The 20,607-nt window shown below is 41.3% G+C and overlaps 2 protein-coding genes across 2 annotated transcripts; both read left to right on the top strand.

The window, feature by feature from the left end:
- Nucleotides 1-200: 200 nt before the first annotated feature.
- On the top strand, nucleotides 201-8,266 carry dld (deltaD). Its single transcript, XM_079162797.1, has 14 exons — nucleotides 201-323; nucleotides 2,068-2,143; nucleotides 2,391-2,470; nucleotides 2,888-2,956; nucleotides 3,120-3,189; nucleotides 3,318-3,418; nucleotides 3,514-3,657; nucleotides 3,807-3,908; nucleotides 4,257-4,447; nucleotides 4,539-4,709; nucleotides 5,181-5,370; nucleotides 5,631-5,768; nucleotides 6,799-6,888; nucleotides 7,203-8,266. The coding sequence occupies exons 1-14, from the start codon at nucleotides 282-284 to the stop codon at nucleotides 7,266-7,268; spliced, it is 1,530 nt and encodes a 509-aa protein (XP_079018923.1). The 5' UTR covers nucleotides 201-281; the 3' UTR covers nucleotides 7,269-8,266.
- A 520-nt stretch (nucleotides 8,267-8,786) lies between these two features.
- syt8 (synaptotagmin VIII) lies at nucleotides 8,787-20,373 on the top strand. Its single transcript, XM_079162819.1, has 9 exons — nucleotides 8,787-8,923; nucleotides 12,561-12,719; nucleotides 13,589-13,758; nucleotides 14,022-14,117; nucleotides 15,077-15,244; nucleotides 15,803-15,970; nucleotides 16,727-16,844; nucleotides 18,255-18,388; nucleotides 19,074-20,373. The coding sequence occupies exons 2-9, from the start codon at nucleotides 12,584-12,586 to the stop codon at nucleotides 19,308-19,310; spliced, it is 1,227 nt and encodes a 408-aa protein (XP_079018945.1). The 5' UTR covers nucleotides 8,787-8,923; nucleotides 12,561-12,583; the 3' UTR covers nucleotides 19,311-20,373.
- Nucleotides 20,374-20,607: the final 234 nt, after the last annotated feature.

The following is a 20,607-nucleotide window of genomic DNA, read 5'->3' on the forward strand; positions in this document are numbered from 1 at the left end:
GTAACGGATCTGAATACTTCTGGATATTTCACAGAGGACAGAAACAATATTTTTTGGAAACACTGTATTTGTTGTTTTACTTGTTTTAAAGTATTTCCCCAAACAGAGAGTCGGTGTGACGAGATGAGAAAGATCTTTCAGCTTTCACAATCAATGACGTCACATGTGGGCGACATACACGGAAGGTGTGTATTGCGCGTGCGCAATGACGGTAGTCCTTGGCTGCGTCGGCCTTGCTGTAGGTTACCGATCCGGTGAGAGGCGACACAACACGGGCTAAAATGCAGCAGAGCTGGACGCAGTTATACCGCTCCCTGGCCACGGTAAGGACGGATTATATTTATTTTAACCAGCGTGTGTTGTCCGGAGCAGCTTCTAACTGGGTCCGACTAGAGTGTGGTCCTGAGGGGTACTGGTTACTGGGTACTGATGTTTAGAGACCTACGGCCCGGCGGGCCTGGTTAACTCGTATGGAGAGAACGTAGCGCCAGACTCCACCGGTCACACGGGAGAGTCAGGGTTGTTGTGGTTGTCAGCGAATAAATATATCGCTTAATACAATTTGATACATTAACTAACTCTATACTTCCTCTTTTATTAATTCGGCATAAGCTAAATTCACAAAACCTTTAAATAAAAAGACTTATTTTGGTGTTTTGGATGTTTAAAACGCATTGGTGGAGCTCGTTCGTCAGTGTTCTCTGGCGGCGCTTCGTTTACTAACTGCACACATTTTGAGACGAGCTCACGTGACATTTGTATTATGTTTAAGGGTAACGTGTTTCTAGATGTAACGTTAACTTAACTAGTCAATTTAATTGTCGTTACAGTTGACAGCCGTCTCCCAACACACCATGTTAGCATGCTAAGCTGGTGTTAGCACGCTAAGCTAGTTAGCAGTGGTTACCTAATGCTAACTGTTATGAGACTTCTGGCTGTGACGTCTCACACATTTATTCCTAACAGCTTCTCTCTTTTTGAGAAAGTCTTCAGAAACATGTATTCTATAAGTTTACTAATTAGTTAATAAACTTATTTATTTCCTGTTTCCTTAATGTGACGTTAGCTCCATGCTAACTACAGATTAGATTTTAACTTGTTTTTTTACAATCCTCTCATTTCACCTGTATGTATTTCTGACATTTGTTTTTTTGCACCTCATTGATGATATTTATGTTTTTATAAAGAGTTTATTTGCACTCTTCTGTCTTTGTATAACTGTCCTCTGGATACATAAACTTTATCTTAAATCAGAGCGTTAGCTTCATGATGTCTTCACTGTGGTGCAGACATTAGCTTCATGATGTCTTCACTGTGATGCAGACATTAGCTTCATGATGTCTTCACTGTGATGCAGACATTAGCTTCATGATGTCTTCACTGTGATGCAGACGTTAGCTTCATGATGTCTTCACTGTGATGCAGACATTAGCTTCATGATGTCTTCACTGTGATGCAGACATTAGCTTCATGATGTCTTCACTGTGATGCAGACATTAGCTTCATGATGTCTTCACTGTGATGCAGACATTAGCTTCATTATGTCTTCACTGTGATGCAGACGTTAGCTTCATGATGTCTTCACTGTGATGCAGACGTTAGCTTCATGATGTCTTCACTGTGATGCAGACATTAGCTTCATGATGTCTTCACTGTGATGCAGACATTAGCTTCATTATGTCTTCACTGTGATGCAGACGTTAGCTTCATGATGTCTTCACTGTGATGCAGACGTTAGCTTCATGATGTCTTCACTGTGATGCAGACATTAGCTTCATGATGTCTTCACTGTGATGCAGACGTTAGCTTCATGATGTCTTGTTGTCACTGTGTGTTTGTGTGTTTTACACACTTGAGCGGCTGATCAAGGAAAATCATGAAACAAATAACACGCAGGTTGTTGAGTCTGAGATTTTCCTGGAAAACGCTGAGATGTTTCATTTGTTATTAGAGGAACTGATTGGATTACCTTTACTGGCTTTAGTTGTGGTTGGTGACCCTGTATTTGATCGTTGTGTGTGTGCGACCATCTTGTTTTAAGGTTTGTTTTCTGTCTTCCCGTCACAGAGGAGCCACCACCTTCCCTGCAAACTGCACGGAGCCTCGGTGCTGTCGGTCAGAACCTACGCCGACAAAGCAGCAAGTGAGTCTGCTCGTACATCTGATCACCGGCTGTGTTGACGGCACGAGACTCTTTGAACTGTGTTTACGTTTAGGAGACACTGGACTGAATGTGAACTTACGAGAGACTTGAAAACATCGTTTATTATAACTTCATCCTACGATAACGTTCTATCGTAGGACTCTGAACTAGTTCTCTCAGCTCTTCATGAGTGAGGGATACATTCTCTGTTGTTCTGTTGATAAAAGTTGCCGCGTTGCCTCCGTAGTTGATGCAGACGTCACGGTGGTGGGCTCCGGCCCAGGCGGCTACGTCGCTGCCATCAAAGCGGCGCAGCTCGGCTTCAAGGTAACCATATAATATATAATATATATATATAATACGTATTGTTATTGTCAATATATAGACATAGATATAAAGCCGATGTATTGTCCCGCACTAATTCATGTTAACACACAAATCTATTAAATATTCTTTGCTCTACTAATTGTGAATCCTATTTGAACCCTGATAAGATGCATCTGTGCTTGTTTGATCATTGTTATCTTGCTGGAAAGTAATTAATTAAATGAAATCTGTTTGCATGTTTCTCATAAAGTCTGCAGAATATCTAATAATTACAACAACGGTCTGAAAACAACAGTTTGATCCACGTTTTCAGAACATGAACGTATTATTTGTGATCTTATATCTGAGGGTTATTTCTGTCTTATCCTCGCTGATGGAATATATTATATTTTGGTGAATAACGCAGCTGTTTGACAGGTGGTGTGTGTGGAGAAGAACGCCACTCTGGGGGGAACCTGTCTGAACGTCGGCTGCATCCCCTCCAAGGTGATCAGCTGGTTTTCTTCTTCTGTGGTTTGAGCGACAGCAACATTATCCTGTTTTACATAGTTTATCTAGTTCATTTAGTGGAACATGAGATACATGAAGCACCTCGTGGGTTAAGATGATGAAACATGAACCACCGTTGACTGGATGTTTGTGTCTTCAGGCTCTGCTCAACAACTCCTACTTCTACCACATGGCTCACGGCAAGGACTTCGAAAGCAGAGGCATCGAGAGTAAGAAACCGTTAACACGGTTAGGTCTTACGTTTGAGACCAAGCGGCTCAACAATAACTCTGTTATTCACGTTGGATGTCACTGTCGTCTCTTCAGGATAAATGCTGACTCCACGTCTGTCTCTCAGTTTCAGGGCTCACGTTGAACCTGGAGAAGATGATGGCTCAGAAGAGCGGAGCCGTTAAGGCTCTGACCGGAGGAATCGCTCATCTATTCAAACAGAACAAAGTCAGTCTGTCTCTGTCTCTGTCTCTGTCTCTCTCTCTCTCTCTCTGTCTCTCTGTCTCTCTCTAAATGTAACCCTCTCCCCCCCCTCCCCTCAGGTGACCCACGTTAGCGGGTACGGGAGGGTGAGCGGTAAGAACCAGGTGACGGCCGTGACAGCAGACGGCAGCGAGCAGGTGATCAACACCAAGAACATCCTGATCGCCACCGGCTCCGAGGTCATGCCTTTCCCCGGCATCCAGGTAGGACTCCATGAAGCCGGGAGACGCTGAACTTTTGGGGCATTCATCACCAGATCATAGTCTGATGATATATAAAGGACCGTTTCCTCAACGTACTGGAGTTAAATCTGTGAAAATGAAACGTGTAACGTGTTTTCTTTCTCTCTCAGATCGACGAGGAGACCGTTGTGTCGTCTACAGGAGCTCTGTCCCTGAAGAAGGTTCCAGAGGAGATGATCGTGATCGGAGCCGGAGTCATCGGAGTGGAGCTGGTCAGCATCTCTTCTGTCCAATCAGAGCCTAGAACTCGCGCTACAGCAGCCTGTAGCCACAGCTGAGGGATCACACATTTAGAACCGGAGACATAAAAGTACTTTAGAGACTCAAACAGAGGAAAAGCTCAAAACAGGGATCATAAACTGATAACGGACGTTTGGTATTGACATATGTATTGACTTGTTCTAGTGTGAGTTAGTACCATCCAATAATATCATGACGTCCTCGCTAAACGCTCCAATAACAGCTTTGTTCCTGCACAAGCTTTTTAAACTACAGCGACGTCTTCAGCGTTAAACGTTCCCTGAAGTCACGCCGTTGTTGGTCTTCCCGTCCTGCTGCAGGGGTCCGTGTGGCAGCGTCTGGGCTCCAAAGTCACGGCGGTGGAGTTCCTGGGCCACGTGGGCGGCATGGGCATCGACATGGAGATGTCCAAGAGCTTCCAGCGCATCCTGCAGAAGCAGGGCCTCAAGTTCAAGCTCGGCACCAAAGTCATGGGCGCCACCAAGAGGCCCGATGGCAAGATCGACGTGGCGTGAGTAAAAAAAAAAAATCCAGAAAACGCCCCGAATCTGTTCTTTTTAAAAGTAAAGCAGCCGTGTGTAACCCACGCGTTGGTGTCTCAGGGTGGAGGCGGCGGCCGGAGGGAAGAACGAGACTCTGACGTGCGACGTGCTGCTGGTCTGTATCGGCAGACGGCCGTTCACACAGAACCTGGGTCTGGAGTCCGTCGGCATCGAGCTGGACAACAGAGGACGCATCCCCGTCAACAACCGCTTCCAGACCAAAGTCCCCAGGTACCACCGGGAGACACGGAGACAATAAAACAGCTTACAGCTTATTGGTCAACTAAACCAGACTCCCTACGATGAAAACACGTCTTAAATAATCATCACAGTTCAAAGAAAACTTATAATATAAATTAATTTAGCATCAATATCAACGCAGAACAGTAATAGTGATATGATAAAATGTTATTTATGTATAGAAATGTGGCTCATAACACGCATTAAATACATATTAGTGCAGTGATTTATATCTGCAGTAAGATGGAGCTTCTTCATCATATAAATCATCAATTATTGATTTTAATAAATGCAACTTTTGTTTCAGTTCCTTTGATTAAAGTTTGAGAGATTAGAAACTAAGTTAAAAGTTCTGCAGCTTTACATAAAGCTTTAATTACTATTATGCATCATTGGTTTTAATTTGACACCATGAACTACAGAATGAAACGGAGCGTAAATAAACTCTCGTCCTCCTTTCAGCATCTACGCCATCGGCGACGTGGTCGCCGGCCCGATGTTGGCCCACAAGGCCGAGGACGAGGGCATCATCAGCGTGGAGGGAATGGCCGGCGGCGCCGTGCACATCGACTACAACTGCGTTCCCTCCGTCATCTACACGCACCCGGAGGTGGCCTGGGTGGGCAAGACGGAGGAGCAGATCAAAGAGGAGGTGAGGAGGAGGAGGAGGAAGAGGAGGATGATAGTACAGCTGTCTACAGATCAAATATAACCGATGTGTAAATCTTGTAATTACTCATATTGGCCACTTGGGTGCAGCAGAAACAAGTTGTGAACGTTGCGTTAATAATTGCTTTCCTTCATGAAGCTGCTCACAGCACGTCTGTGGATTATCTTCAGTATAAGAAAGATGTTTTCCAGCAGTGCTTTTACGATCCTCTCCTCCTCTTCCTCCTCCTCTTCCTCCTCCAGGGCGTCCCGTACAAAGTCGGCAAGTTTCCCTTCGCCGCCAACAGCCGAGCCAAGACCAACGCCGACACTGACGGCATGGTGAAGATCATCGCCCACAAGGAGACGGACAGGATGCTGGGAGCTCACATCGTGGGAACCGTAAGACTTGACTTTGAATCACCGAGCAGACGACCGGCGGCCATTTTCAGTCCTGCTGTAGATCTCGAGTTGCTGTTTGTAGTTGATCAAGTTAAAGGTTTTCGGGGCTGCTATGTTCCACATTTTGATGCCGAAACGCCCAAATAAGCAGAAGGAAAACTCCTAATGCTACATGTAGCATTAAAGCATGGTGGGATCAGCAAGTTAGCTAGCTAACTCTTGAGCTGTATGCTAGTTGGCATTAAAGTAGAGTGGAATCAGCAAACTAGGCTACTATACTAACCAGCGGCTGCTAGGTAGCATTAACGCATGGTGGAATTATGCAGCTAGCTATCTCGCTAATTCCACCAATGCTTTAATGCTACACTGGTTACCGAAAATGAGCCGACCACAGTTGTCACTCATCTGACGGGAACAATGTGCTTTCTCACGTTGTGACAAGAGTGTGTGGATGAAGCACTAAGTTGTTTTACTCATTTAGCGGCTGGTTAGCCAGCTAGCTAGCATGCTAAATCAAAGTTGTCGCTCATCTGGCGACAGCAACGTGCTTTCCTAAGCTGTGATAAGAAGCATGATTGGTTATAAGGAAGTTAGCATGCCAATTAGCTTGTTGTGCTAACCACAGCATATGTCGTTAACAGCGTCCGGCTTAAAGTGTCGCGTTTGTGAACATTGGTTCCACATTAGGTGCATCATCTACACACGTGACCCGTACCGTACGGTGGCCACTTTAGGACATATCATAGTTGTACTTTGAGCTAAATATTAGCATCTTAACATATCTTAAAGTGCAGGTTAAACGTCATTGGTCGTTAATGTAAGGATGTAACATTTAGCGTGTTGGCATGCTCACAGCTAGCATGGCAACATGCTGACATTAACACGCCCCACAGTTAGCATGCTAACTGCTAAACCGGTACTGTGCTCTGCTAACACGGTTAGTGTAACGTGCACACTTGTAGCATGTTAGCATTATAACCTGTATGACCTGATTCTAGTGTTTCACACGCGTTTCGTTGTTTCTCTGCAGGGGGCCGGAGAGATGATCAATGAAGCTGCTTTGGCCATGGAGTACGGAGCTTCCTGTGAGGACATCGCCAGAGTCTGCCACGCCCACCCTGTATGTCCACACACACACACACACACACACACACACACACACACACACACACACACTCACACACACACACACACACACACACACACACACACACACACACACACACACACACACACACACACACACACACACACACACACACACACACACGCACACAAAAGATCATAAGAGAAAAAGAAATATAACCAGTTAAAACACAACCAGACTGAAACTAAAACTCAACTCTCTTCTCTTTCTCCTTTTCATCCTTCTTCCTCCCTCCTCTCCTCCTCTCCTCTCCTCCTCTCCTCCTCCTCCTCCTCCTCCTCCTGCAGACGGTGTCGGAGGCCTTCAGAGAAGCGAACCTCGCCGCCTCCTTCGGCAAAGCGATCAACTTCTGATCTCCGGCTGTCTCACCTTCAGTGTACATAACAAGAGGAGGAACCAGGAAGCAGGAAACAAGGAAGCTTCATCCAGACCCAGCGGATCCTCTGTGTTCATCCAAACTGTCCCACATTTATATCTTATTTAAATGTTCTCAATAAAACCATAACGGAGGGTCGAACACATAGTTTAAAGAGCGTATTATTCATTTACAGCACATAGAGGTATACATATTATTATTATTATTGTCTGGGCGGCTTTCTCTTGTAAAGGAAGTTTCTTTTTTTACAGAACTTAACGGCACAAATGTGACGCGTGATCGCAGCAGGAAACCGTTCAAATGTTGAGCTTCAGTCGGATGAATCACAGCAGCTGATTCAACGCTGGATTACATATTTAATATATATAATATATATATAATATATATATATATATATATTAAATATGAAAACAAGAAACGCAGAAGAAGCTTTTTTAAAATGGGAACTATATTAATTATGTTAAACCTCTTTTAAATCATTTGTTCCCCCAAAATCAATACTTTTAACTAACTTAACTTAATAAGTTAAGTTCCACTGAAGCAGGAAACTAACTACACAGAATCATCATCATTTGTACTTAAACACATTTTTTTAAGATCTCCTCACTGGCGTGTTTTTGTCATAACAGCAATTCACCGAGTTGTGGTTGAAAGCTCCGGAGAGAAGCTCGTAAGTGCACCTTGAGTTTGAGGATTATTTCTGATTTGGTTTAAAGTTTTTGAATTGAAGGAACAAAATGAGGATTAAGATTTGAACAGTTCAGCTGATTCATTTATGAAGCTTCAAAGGTTCCATGTGGAGAATTTAACCCTTTACTGGCGCCATCGAGCGGAACCTTTAAGAACAACAAGCTGCTGTGGATTCACCTTAAAGGAGGCGGGACTTCAGGAGACGAGTTTCCTGCTCTGATTGCTGCGCTGTGATTGGCTCTGGCCTGCTCTGTTTATCATCAACTAATCAAATAAAATGCTGTTCAACAAAACCTCCGAGTGGAACTTTACTTTACTGACGTCGTCGACTGATTTACTTTAGTGAGTTCTCTTCAGTAAAAGTAATAAAACAAATATTTATATGTGTATAAATATATGTATGTATATAATATAAATACATATGTGTGTATAATATATATATATATATATGATTATGTATAATATATATATATATGATTGTGTATATATGTAGTGAAGATACATTTTTAAAGATATAAACATAAGTGGATTAAATGGTAAAAAACTAATTTAATGAATCAATCCAGAAGTTTAATCTTTGAATTCAAATAAAACGTCTCTTTGTTTAATTAAAGGAACTTTATTCTCTTTACTGACATCAAGACTTCATGACGCGTATTAGAATAACTGGTATTTTAGCAACGACTCCACCTCTGTTTGAACTAGTGTTTGTGTGTGTGTGTGTGTGTGTGTGTGTGTGTGTGTGTGTGTGTGTGTGTTCAGCAGGCGTGGTGCTGCTGCAGCTTGAAGTCGTCTCACTGTCAGAGTTGAAGATGACGACTGAAGTTCAACGGGACAGAAAACAAACAGAACATTCAGCCGACTGAACACAAGAAGAAGAAGAAATGAGATTTAATTAAAAGGAAATAAAACTTCTGGACAGAAAGCGTCATCGTGAGTCAGGTGCTGTTAAACTCTTTTATTCTTTATTTCTTTATTAACGGACTCTCGCTGCTCGTCTATCAGCTCTTCTTCTCTTTCTTTATTGTTTGTAGTCCTTTAGTTTCCTTCTCTTTCCACCTTTCTTCTCGTCTTCCACTTCTTTCCATCTCTTCTTCCAGACCTCCCTTTCTTTTATTGACTCCATCCCTCCATTACCTTAATACTTCCACGTCTCCACCTTTCTGTTGTTATTCTGTTGTTATTCACTCTTACTCTCCATGTCCTGTCCGGTGTTCATGTGACGTCTTCATTGGTTGTTTGACTCTTTGATTGAACCGACACGATGCGTCTGTGAAGCCGTCGGCTCTTCTTCCAGTTGAGGAACCGTGTTTTTCAGTATCTGGTCTGTGTGAAGATAAAAACACTTTAACAGAGATTCTGTTCATCGTGAAGAGAACGAGAGCTTTAAGTCTTCATCTGGTGCCGACGTTCAGCTCCAACACAGGAAGTGAGTCCTTCAGTGAGGTGTGACGTGACGGTGAGGTCACTGTTTACAGGTGTTTATTATGGTGGTCGATCTGGAACTCTGAGATGTTTTACTCTGAGTTCAGCCGTGTAAAAAGAGATTATCATCATTATTATTATCATCATGATGATGATTAAAGGACCAGTAGTGACGTGTAGGAGTGAGGCTGGTTGAGGTACTTCTACATACTCAGAGTATTACTACAGTAGATGTACTGCTGTATTTTAGACTCCTAACAGAATCAATATCAGTTTAAGTGTTCGCTGTCTTCAGAATATTTTCCTCCTTTGACATTGAAGTGATGAACACATTCATACATTGTTTCAATGTAATAGTTATAATCCAATACTATAATATATGTTATTCTGCAGAATGAGTACTTTTACTTTTGTACTTTTACTTCAGTGAGATTTTGAATGCAGTACTTTTACTTGTCACAGAGTATTTGTACACCGTGTTAGTACTTTGGTACATGCTGTGAGTGTGTGTGAGTACACAGAGGTGTTGATGGAGATGAAGGGAGGAGACGTTTCCTCTCTCTGTTCAGAAGGTTTGTTGTTGCTCTTTTCTTTCCTAAAAAGTCTCAGTGTGACGTCACCTCCTTCCTCTTCTTCACCTCCTTCCTCTTCTTCACCTCCTTCCTCTTCTTCCTCTTCACTCGTTCTCCAACACGACTCTTCATCAGCGAGTCGGGATGTCGACGTTTCTGTCAAACTCTCCATCAGTGAGTAAAATGTTCCGTCTTTTCTCCGTGAGAGTTTAGTCTTTACTTCAACAGTAACGATGCTCGATGGAGATCAGTTAGAATGTAGCAAATGTTCTTTAGTTTTATTTGAATGAAGCGTTTGAATATCTTTCCTAATTTATGATCACCCTAAAACAAAAAGGTTGTGTTTGTTATTGTAGGTAAATACATGTAAGTTATAATAAAGTTTGTCTTTTTGACTTTAAAACGCTCTGAAGTTATTAGAACAGTTTAGAACGATCATGCAGCCACGATTAGGATCTATGTCTACAAACAGTCAAATATGAATCATCTTAGTTCAGCCTGATCTGTGTCCGACACAAATACATTCAAATGTTCATTTAAAATTCAAGTGTCAACGTTAAGATCGAATCTTCAAACTGTTCGGTCCATCACAGCCGACAGGAGTCGACTGTAAAAATATATTTGATGAACAATCTTTGTGAGCTTATTGTCCCGTTAGCGGCCGCGTTAGCTAGTTAGCTCACCGACTGCTAACGAATATCACTCTGAGTCTGAGTTCCTAAAAGCAGTTTTCCGACGTCACACAACAACAAGGAGCACGCTGTAAATAGTTAAGCGTCAACCAAAAGGCAGCGTTAAGTACATTTGTCTGTATTTAATTACAATAATACATACTGTCAAATAGTAAAACCTTTCTGCATGTAAATTGGTTTCAACATATGTCGCTACGTTGTTAGCTGGTAAAAGTCTCTGAACGAACGTTATCTGGGAAACTTTAAAAATGCCAAATGAATGAGGAGCTCAGCTGAGAGACGTGTCGCCGTCGGCCGTCGGCCATGTTTCTTGTTTACGTTTTGGCATCTGGAACGTTTGCAGGTCGAAAGTTGGAAATTTCAACCGGGAAAATTCCGACCTCCAGGTTGTCTGGAGCCATTAAAACCCGTGCGCTGCGGGAAAAGTTGAATAAGAGCGCCATCAGTTGCATTGTGGGAAATGTAGGCTCCAGTGTTTTTGGAACTATGAGCCATGTGCTTTATCGCTTTGTACTAAAAGTCAGACATCTTAAACTCTGCTGTTTTAAACCGTTCTTCTTCTTTCTCTTGTGGGTCCTCCGACTTTATGGAAGTGTCAAATAGAATCACGACGACGCTCCTTTAAAACCATCCAAACTATATGTTAAAGAAAGTCAAAGTAAGAAGAAGCATGCGTGACTCTGACAGGACTCCTGAACCAGTCCAGACCAGTGAGAACCAGTGTGTGGTGCGTGGGTCCAGTCTGGATGCATCAGTGAGCGTTTCTTTTGGAAAGTGTTGTATTTTGTAAGTTAAAGACCGTTTGAAGAGTGTGTTTTGAGGGTCCAGACCTGGTTTTAGGGTTCAGGTGACTGTATTCTGCAGTGAGCTGTTGCTTCCAGGCCTGTTGACTCAACCAGACGGATTCCTTTGTCGTCGTTATCGGAGTGAGAATCAGACCTGATTCATGTGTTCGTGTTTGTTCATGGTGGAGGCCTGAAGGTGGAGTTTCACCGTCATGTCGGAATTTCAGGGTTTCTTGATGTTTGTTTGATTTTATACGTCACCGTTGTTAGGCAGTGGTGGAAAGTAACTAAGTACATTTACTCAAGTACTGCACTTGAGTTTTTGAGGTACCTTTACAATTTCCAATATATTCTACTTTATTCTTCTACTTCAATAACTTTAGCTGCTGTTTTGCATGAAAACTGTGCTGATGTTGAATGTTTGTGATGAACTGAAGGATGAAAGAACTAAAGTTTCCTTTCTGTGTAAAGAACATTTTAAAAATATACAAATGAATTAGTAAGCAGCAGCAACATCAACATTTTATCTATAAAAAGATCAATTAAAAGTTTTAAATGAATGTAGTGCAGTAAAATGGAAATATTAAAGTATAATATACAAGTATTTTAAAAGTGTACATTATGTTTCTTTTCAATTTTTTCTAAAATATAATTTTTCTTTTTTGTTATTATTTTAATGATCCGTTTGTTTTGGTGTGATCTGACGTCTGGTTGTAGACAGAACCTCGTTTAGTTTGTTTCCGGTTCAATGAAATATCAAATTAATTTATGGAGCCAGCGCCGTAACAAATGGAGACGTGTTTATGTTTTTTGTAGGAATAATGTTTGTGATTAACTGAAAGATGACGGAACTTAACTTTACTTCTTTTATGTGTTGATAAAATACTCAAAACAAAATAGGAGCAACAACAACATAGCGTATGTTTTGTTTTATATATATATATATATATATAAAAGTAACTAACTATAGGTTTTAAGTAAATGTAGTGCAGCAAAATGGAAATACTCAAGTACTTCAGTACATTACTTGTGTAAATGTACTTAGTTCCACCGTAGTTTAGTTTCTTCCAGACTGACTCTCTTTTCTCTTCTCTTTCCTCCACAGATCTGCTCTTCGTCCTCCTCATCATGCCGGCCTTCCGCTCGTCACCAAACTCCTTCACCACCACCCTGCCATTGACCAATTACTCCACCACCACCCACACCAACTCCACCCTCAACCCGGCCGGAAACTTCGTCAGCGACCTTCTCAACAAGATTCCCCGTGAGTCTCCGAGCTGCAGCTTCAACCAAACCCAAAGTTTAGAGACAAAAATCAGAGGAGGAAGAAGTGCTCACTGTCTTAAAATACTCCAGTACAAGTAAACATTTATTTAAGATTCCATTTCAGCAAAAGTACAGGAATGTTATTAGCAAAATGTACTTAAAGTATCAGAAGTAAGTAAGTAAGTAGTTGTGTATTAAAATGTGAACATTTTCGAGCAGCCTTTCACTGTGACCAGCCGGACTGTTTATAAGAAGTGGACGTAGTCACATTGACGTCACCCATCGGTTTGTGGACTGAGGTTTTGAAGCCTCAAATTCTGCATTTTCGCTGTCGCCATCTTGGTTTTTATGCAACCAGAAGTGACACCAGAGGGTGGAGCTACAACTAAACACTGAAAAAGATATTTGTAGTCGACCAGAATGTTACAATTAACTTTCTTGAAGTTCAAACACTGTGAACGAGTTAAAGTTGTGAGACGAAAACACGGACAACTCCCAGACCGGACAACGCCGTGGTAGAGACCTGTCAATCACCGTGTAGCCTCGCCCCTAAAGCATCCCCTGCTTTATGGTCTGTGTGACTCTAAATGGACCATCATTTACTAAATGAACATCATGCTGTGTTGAAGAAGACTTGAAACTAGAGATTGAGACCATAAACTCATGTTTACAATGTTTACTGAGGTAATAAATCAAGAGAGAAGTAGAGTCATTTTCTCATAGACTTCTATACAACCAGAGGAGTCGCCCCCTGGTGGACACTAGAGAGAATGCAGCTTTAAGACGCTTCCTCAGACCAAAGCTCACCTGTGTAACAATGATGCTGTTTAATCAGCTTGTTATGCTTCACCTCCTCGTCTCCCTCAGTGCCTCGATGGGCGATCTACGCCATCTTTGTGGCCGGCGTTCTGCTGATTCTGATCTGCTGCCTGTGTATCTGCTGTAAGTGCTGCTGCAAAGGGAACAAGAAGAAGCGGCAGAAGAAGAACGAGAAGATCAACCTGAACGAAGTGAACGGAAAAACCACCACAGCTCTGGTGAGCGCCGCCTGAGGGGGGAATCCGACTCTATGTTGATGACACGATTCACTATCGCTGACAAACGACAACGTGAAAACAGTTTGAGAGTCGGACGATCAGCTGGGTGTGTTCAGAATCAATGAACGAGGGGTTTTATAGTCCGTTTGAGTTCATTGTTTAACTGTGTGGCCACAACTTATGTCTGCACTTGGGGTCCGTCCTGTGACTTATTCTCTGTTAAATAAAACAGGTGTGCTGATGTGTTTCCTGCACTCCGACAGGTTCAGCCCGATGTGGCGGATGTCGGCTACGGATCGACCAAACAGTACAGAGGAAAGCTGCTCTACTCTCTGGACTACAACGCCGCTCAGTCTGAGGTGTTTAAACCAGCACATCCCACCTCTGAGCCTCCACGCTGTCCCTTTGCGTCATCACAGGGCTCCACTGATTCAATCATTTCACTCCCGCAACGCTGACAGACTCGACGCGGACGGTTTAAAACAAAAAAGAGTCGAAATCGATTGCAGCAGAATCAGAGATATCTTGTTCCACGTATTCTTCTTCCTTGTCAAAACAAGGCGCCTACATTACCCACAGTGCAACTTGTAAGTGCAGGTGTGTTGTGCTCGTTAGCGGCTAATGTAGCCTGGAGCCTGATCAGCGGCTACAGAGGTCTCACTTCTTTCTAAATCCAAACCTTCCAGATTATTTTATTTTGAAAAGACTTGTAGTCTTTAAGCGACGCTGACTCAAGTGACATCACTTGACGTTACTAAACGCCTACTTGTCTGGTTCATATCATCATCCGTGAATTTCACCGAGCTGTATTCACTGAAGCTAGTGAGCTACATCGGCTGTTTACTACAGCTGTATGAACCCAAAATAAGAAGGTTTTGCTATAATTTAATTGCATTAAACATATAAAAATGATGCCAAAATAACAACATAATAATACTAATTTGTAAAAGTCAGAATTCACGTTTTGTTAGTTTTCTCCGCAAGACGAAAAGCAAACAATTTTTAAAATGCTTGTTTTCTGAATGGAGTCTGGATCGATCGTGGCTAGGCTATGCTAACATTGTAGCTGCTCCATCAGCACTCAGAATACCGTCATATAGCCGTAAATACGGCAGAGTCGACTCTGGTTTATACAGCTACATCTTTACACATAGTTTCGACTGTACAAATATGACACAGTGTCATTCGCACCACCCAGCAAGATTTCGCGTCTTTGCCTTGACTTTGTATGAAATTGCATACAGCTTAAGACTTCCCCTTTAACTCATGGTGTCACTAAAGGTTAATCTCCTGTCTGTTTCCTGTCCGTCTGTCACAGCTCGCGGTCGGAATTAAACAAGCCGACGGCCTGAAGGCCATGGACCTCGGAGGAAGCTCGGACCCGTACGTCAAAGTCTACACCTGCCCCGACAAATCCAAAACCTTTGAGACCAAAGTGTTCAAAAACACGCTGAACCCCGCCTTCAACGAACGGTTCAGCTTCCAGGTACGAGGCGGTCGAGGAAAGTATCGGCAGGTCTGGAATCAGAATCGGTTTTTTACGCACCAGGAAGTCTTTGACGTGTTGGGGCCATTGCATCTGAAAGAGAAAAGAGTTCTCGAGCCGTAGAAGAGGGGTATTATTCAGAGAAGAAGAGAATAGACAATATCTGTTATTGTTCTTTATTCTAAATTTACCACTAAAATCTCAGCAAATATCTAAATTTGTTCTCCTTAATTTACCACTTTCATCCAAGAGAATATTCAAGTTTTTTTTCTTGTAAATTTGACCACGATAATCTCAGAGAATATCTTTTATATATATTTTAGTTTTCTCTTAATTTGACCACTTTAATCTCAGAGATTATCCAAATTCTTGTTCATAAATTTCTTTTTGAAATTTCTAAATTTGAATCTTGGAAATTCTTTAAGTTCTATTTTTGGAACTCTGTTTTTTTGGGGATATTGAACAATATCTAGCAGTCTAAGGCATCAATAAATGGTGGTGATCTGGAGTCATATTTAACCCGAGACTCTTTCTCCTCTGGGATTATTATTTCCTCAGATATCAAAGTCGTCGCTGCTGAAGTCGACGGTGGTGATGCAGATTTTTGACTTCAACAGATTCTCCAAACACAACATCATCGGTGAGCTCAGAGTCGAGCTCTGCGACGTGGACTGGAACCACGTCATCGAGGAGTGGCAGGACCTCGCCGAGCCCGCCAAGTTTGAGGTTTTTCTTTGTCGTTGTTCCCGTCGTTCACTCTAGATTGTTGTTTTGTTTTTTTTACAACCTAGTTGCTGTTTTTGTAGTTTGAATACTTTGTACTGTTATTTTCAGATCTACAGTGTTCTTCTGAAAGATTAATCTCTAGTGTTTGACAGCACCTCCTACTGTTGTGAAGGTGTTCATAGAATCCTTAAAAACTAACCGTCTGCTTCAGAAAATACTCTACTGCACATCAGAAGACATGTTTAACCTCTTTGAACTCCACTCAGACTCAGATGGTAGCCAGACGTGACTCCTTTCTGCAAAAAAAGTGAAATAACGAAGTTAAAAAGTGAAATTTAAATACCGTCTACGCCTCCACCCTCATTAATAAATCCACAATCTGTGAATATGCTAATTAATTTGTCCTCGCTTTAAAAAAGTTGCTCTGATGGCCGCGTCAAAAACTGCCATAAAATTATATATTAATAGATTAAATAGAGATTAATGGAGTCAAATCTTTTCATAAACTTCATTTTCAGAATTGTAACCGTTTGAATTCCATCTGACATAAAACAACTGCTGTATTTATATGAAAGAAAAAACAAACAGAATGTAATTAGTCTCGAGTCTCCGATATAAAATAATAGTAATAATAATTAAATAATCATAATAATGACAATAATACTAATATTCATAATAGTATTCATATTAATAAAGATATTAATTGTATTGACATAGCACCTGTAATTGCACATTTCCTTCTCATGTGTGCTGCAGGAGGAGAACCTGGGCGACATCTGCTTCTCTCTGCGTTACGTTCCCACCGCCTCCAAGCTGACCCTGGTGGTGCTGGAGGCCAAAGGCCTGAAGAGCATGGACACCGGAGGGTCTTCAGGTCAGACTTCATCCAAATCATTCAGTCCTCCAAAAGAGAAGTTTAGGGTCACTGCAAAGCTTCTTTCAGCAAGTCAGCAAGATTTATAAATTACTATTGAATATTTGAAATGAGCAAAGGATGAGGTCCGATTTCTTTTAAACGGGACGTAAGCGGCAACGGGACGTGGGGGCGACGATGGGATGAAGGCAATGACGACAGGTTGGAGGCAACGACGGGATTCAGGCGCCAACGGTTCGTAGGCAACAGCGAAAATCAGTCGGCGATCGGTCGTAGGCGACGGCGACAAGGACGACAGGTCGTAGGCGACGACGACAGGTCGTAGGCGACGTCGTAGGCGACGACGACAGGTCGTAGGCGACGACGACAGGTCGTAGGCGACGGCGACAAGGACGACAGGTCGTAGGCGACGACGACAGGTCGTAGGCGACGGCGACAGGTCGTAGGCGACGGCGACAGGTCGTAGGCGACGGCGACAGGTCGTAGGCGACGGCGACAGGTCGTAGGCGACGGCGACAGGTCGTAGGCGACGGCGACAGGTCGTAGGCGACGACGACAGGTCGTAGGCGACGACGACAGGTCGTAGGCGACGACGACAGGTCGTAGGCGACGGCGACAGGTCGTAGGCGATGACGTAGGCGGTGATGACGATGACAGTGGGACGTTGGCGTGACGCAGTTGGTGTCGTGTATAATTCTTTAACTCGTTCGCATTAATGTGGAACGAAAACTAATGGACTGAAATGTTACAATGTGACAGAAAGCAGAACCTCGGTTCACATCTGAAGGTGAGGAAAGTCGCTCTGAGCTGCTGGCGTTTGATTCTCTGATTCAGCCGTAGAGAAATGTGACATTAACAGTCTGAGTTCATTGAGCGTGAACAGAAGTCCTCAGTGCCTTTAACCAAACCTTCACCGCTGGCTAACATCATCTTCCTCCATCACATTTCTTTGTGCAATCCAGCGAATATCAATCAAACTGGTGTTGGGTTGTTTTGATGAGGTATCGATAATAAATCTTCTCTTTTTAATGGTGGAATTCAGGGATTACAATCAAACTTGGTGTTTAATCTGTTTTAATTGTCGACACATCGAAGAATAAAAACATGAATTATTACCTTCTTCAGTTGAAAATCTAAACCTGTCAATAAACAATCAATCAAATTGAGAGAAACCAAAGAATAATGAGCTTTTGGTGTAAATCCCAAAATATTTCTAATTATTTCAAAACATTGTGAGATTTTAAATCATTTACATATTTTATTAAAATGTGTATTTTCTTGTCTTTTTATTTGAGTTCCAGGCTCTATTACTCCTCAGACAAGTAAAGAGACATTTCATCTTTTTGAACAATTATTAATTCATTTCCATTTAGTTTCTACGCGTGAATCTCACGAGCTCTTCGTCTGCAGATCCGTACGTGAAGGTGCAGCTGGCTCTGGACAAGAGAAAGTGGAAGAAAAGGAAGACGTCGATTAAGAAGAAGACGCTGAACCCGTATTACAACGAGTCCTTCACCTTCGACGTGTCCTTCGACCAAATCCAGGTGAGCGTTTAGAAATACAAGCCGACAGATTTAATCATCTTTGTTTTGAACGTTTACACGTTTACACAGTCCAACGTGTTTAATAAGGATCTATTTAGTGACGAGGACCAGACATTTACTAACTTCTTCACAATAAAAATCATCCAGTTTAATGCTTTTATTGTGAAGCAGCAGGAAGTGTTGTGTTTTGCTTAATGTTGGTCACATGAATATTGTTTGAATGTCGCCTCATAGAATATTTAATATTCTTTAATATCTTCAGGTATCTGTAAGGAATTCAGCAAATATCACCCTTTTCATATATTAATAGTTTTTTACAATCTGAAAAGATTTGACCTCCTTAAAAAGCTCCTAAACATGGAATTGATCTCTTCATTTATTATTATTCATAATACCATGAATTTGCATCTTTATTTTACTCTTTAAAAAAACTTTATTCACATAAAAAATAACTTGTCATCCATTAAACATTATCTCCTTAAAATACCTTTAAAGAAATCCCGGAATTACATTTTATTTTTAGTTTACTGTTAATTCTGCTTTAAAGTGAGCTAAGTTACTCAAATCCAACGGCTGCCTGAGGAACGGAAGAACATTAAAATGAACGTATTAATAAGAAACAACCCCAGACAAACAGCTGTTTAGTGGATCTTGATCTAAAGAGACGACCTCTCCTGCTCCCCAGAGGGTGCACCTGGTGATCTCCGTGTGGGACCACGACGCCGTGTCCCGGAACGACGCCATGGGGAAGATCTTCCTGGGCTGCGACGCCTCGGGGAACCAGCTGAGGCACTGGGCCGACATGTTGTCCAACCCGCGGCGGCCGGTCGCTCAGTGGCACACCCTGCTGTCGGCCGAGCAGGTCAACTCCACCCTGACCCTGAAGAGGAAGCTGCCCCTCCAAAGTAAACTGCCCTTCTGATGCCATGAAGACGCCTCCAACGCATCAGAGCACGGAGACTGAAAACTCTCTTTAAAGATCATTTCTGCTGCTCTTCTTCAATCTATTTACACTCAAGATTAATTCAAATTAATCACATTTTAATTTTGAGCACTTCCTGTATGAATTGTATGATACAAAACAAATGTCATGCCTCAAACTTATGATGATTAGTATTATCTCACATCTCTGTGTTTCAAATCAGAATATCTTTTATGCACCTTATTTCAAATGTTTAAACTTTGAAAACTTTCTAGAAAGTTATTTTATTTTGAAGTGACGAATGTTTGTGGGGATTTTTGTATTAACTTGAATATAAAAAAAAATGTTTTGATGATAATTAATTTCTATTTTTCAGCTTTAAAAAAACATTTTTTAATCAAATGAAATCACTTCTCTGTCTTTTTAAGTGTATTTAATCCCAATATAAACAGAATACAGCTCACCTGAAATGAAAGAACCCTGAAGTGATGAAGTGATGAAGTGATGAAGTGAGGAAGTGAGGAACTGAGGAAGTGAGGAAGTGATGAAGTGATGAAGTGATGAAGTGCCCTCGTGTGGACAAAGGATAGAATTGGATCCGTTTAACACTGAGATAGAAAAAATCAATATAAATCAATAAAATGGAGAAAATCAATCAATAAAAGTCAAAAGAGTAAAATTAACACCAGAGATTAAAAATAAAGTAAAAACCAAAGATTAGATTTATAAACTAAGAACATGTATCACATAACAAAACATAACTTTAATCTGCAAAGTGACTAAAGTTTTCAGATAAATGTCGTGCAATAATAAGTACAATAGTTCAATAGATGAGTATAAATATATAGTAGCATGAAAAGAAGAGACTTAAATTAATTTGGAAATATATAAATAGTATATATATACATATAATATTTACAACATTTACAATATTTAAAACAATTTGCTTTAAATTACTTACATTTGTTTGGTATGTATATTTTTTTACAAGCATTTATTTAATTTGATAATTAATTATTTTTAACGCTTTACTTTTGTTATTCCTTGAAGGGCCGAGCTGTCAATCAACTGACTTTGGGCGGGTTTATTTGCAAAAATATATTATTAAATAAATATATAAATAAATATTCACATGAAAAAAATGAACAAATAAATGTGGAAAAAAAACTGAAAAAGCTTATAATTATTATTTTATTATTTGTCTTAAATTTGCAAATTTATTTTCTTCTTCTACAGATTTACTCTGTTTTTTGACTCCATAACACATTTATTTTTTCTGGAACGTATTCTGGAAATA

The sequence above is a fragment of the Pholis gunnellus genome (assembly GCF_910591455.1).
Source record: "Pholis gunnellus genome assembly, chromosome: 7".
In the NCBI taxonomy this organism is placed as follows: domain Eukaryota; kingdom Metazoa; phylum Chordata; class Actinopteri; order Perciformes; family Pholidae; genus Pholis; species Pholis gunnellus.

Excerpts from the sequence above, each read along its gene's own strand:
- syt8 (XM_079162819.1), top strand. The coding sequence starts at position 12,584 with ATGCCGGCCTTCCGCTCGTCACCAAACTCCTTCACCACCACCCTGCCA. Across the intron at positions 12,720-13,588 it reads CCTTCTCAACAAGATTCCCC|TGCCTCGATGGGCGATCTAC; the intron begins GTGAGTCTCCGA and ends CGTCTCCCTCAG. Across the intron at positions 18,389-19,073 it reads TGTCCTTCGACCAAATCCAG|AGGGTGCACCTGGTGATCTC; the intron begins GTGAGCGTTTAG and ends CCTGCTCCCCAG.
- dld (XM_079162797.1), top strand. The coding sequence starts at position 282 with ATGCAGCAGAGCTGGACGCAGTTATACCGCTCCCTGGCCACG. Across the intron at positions 2,957-3,119 it reads TCGGCTGCATCCCCTCCAAG|GCTCTGCTCAACAACTCCTA; the intron begins GTGATCAGCTGG and ends TTGTGTCTTCAG. Across the intron at positions 4,448-4,538 it reads GATGGCAAGATCGACGTGGC|GGTGGAGGCGGCGGCCGGAG; the intron begins GTGAGTAAAAAA and ends TTGGTGTCTCAG.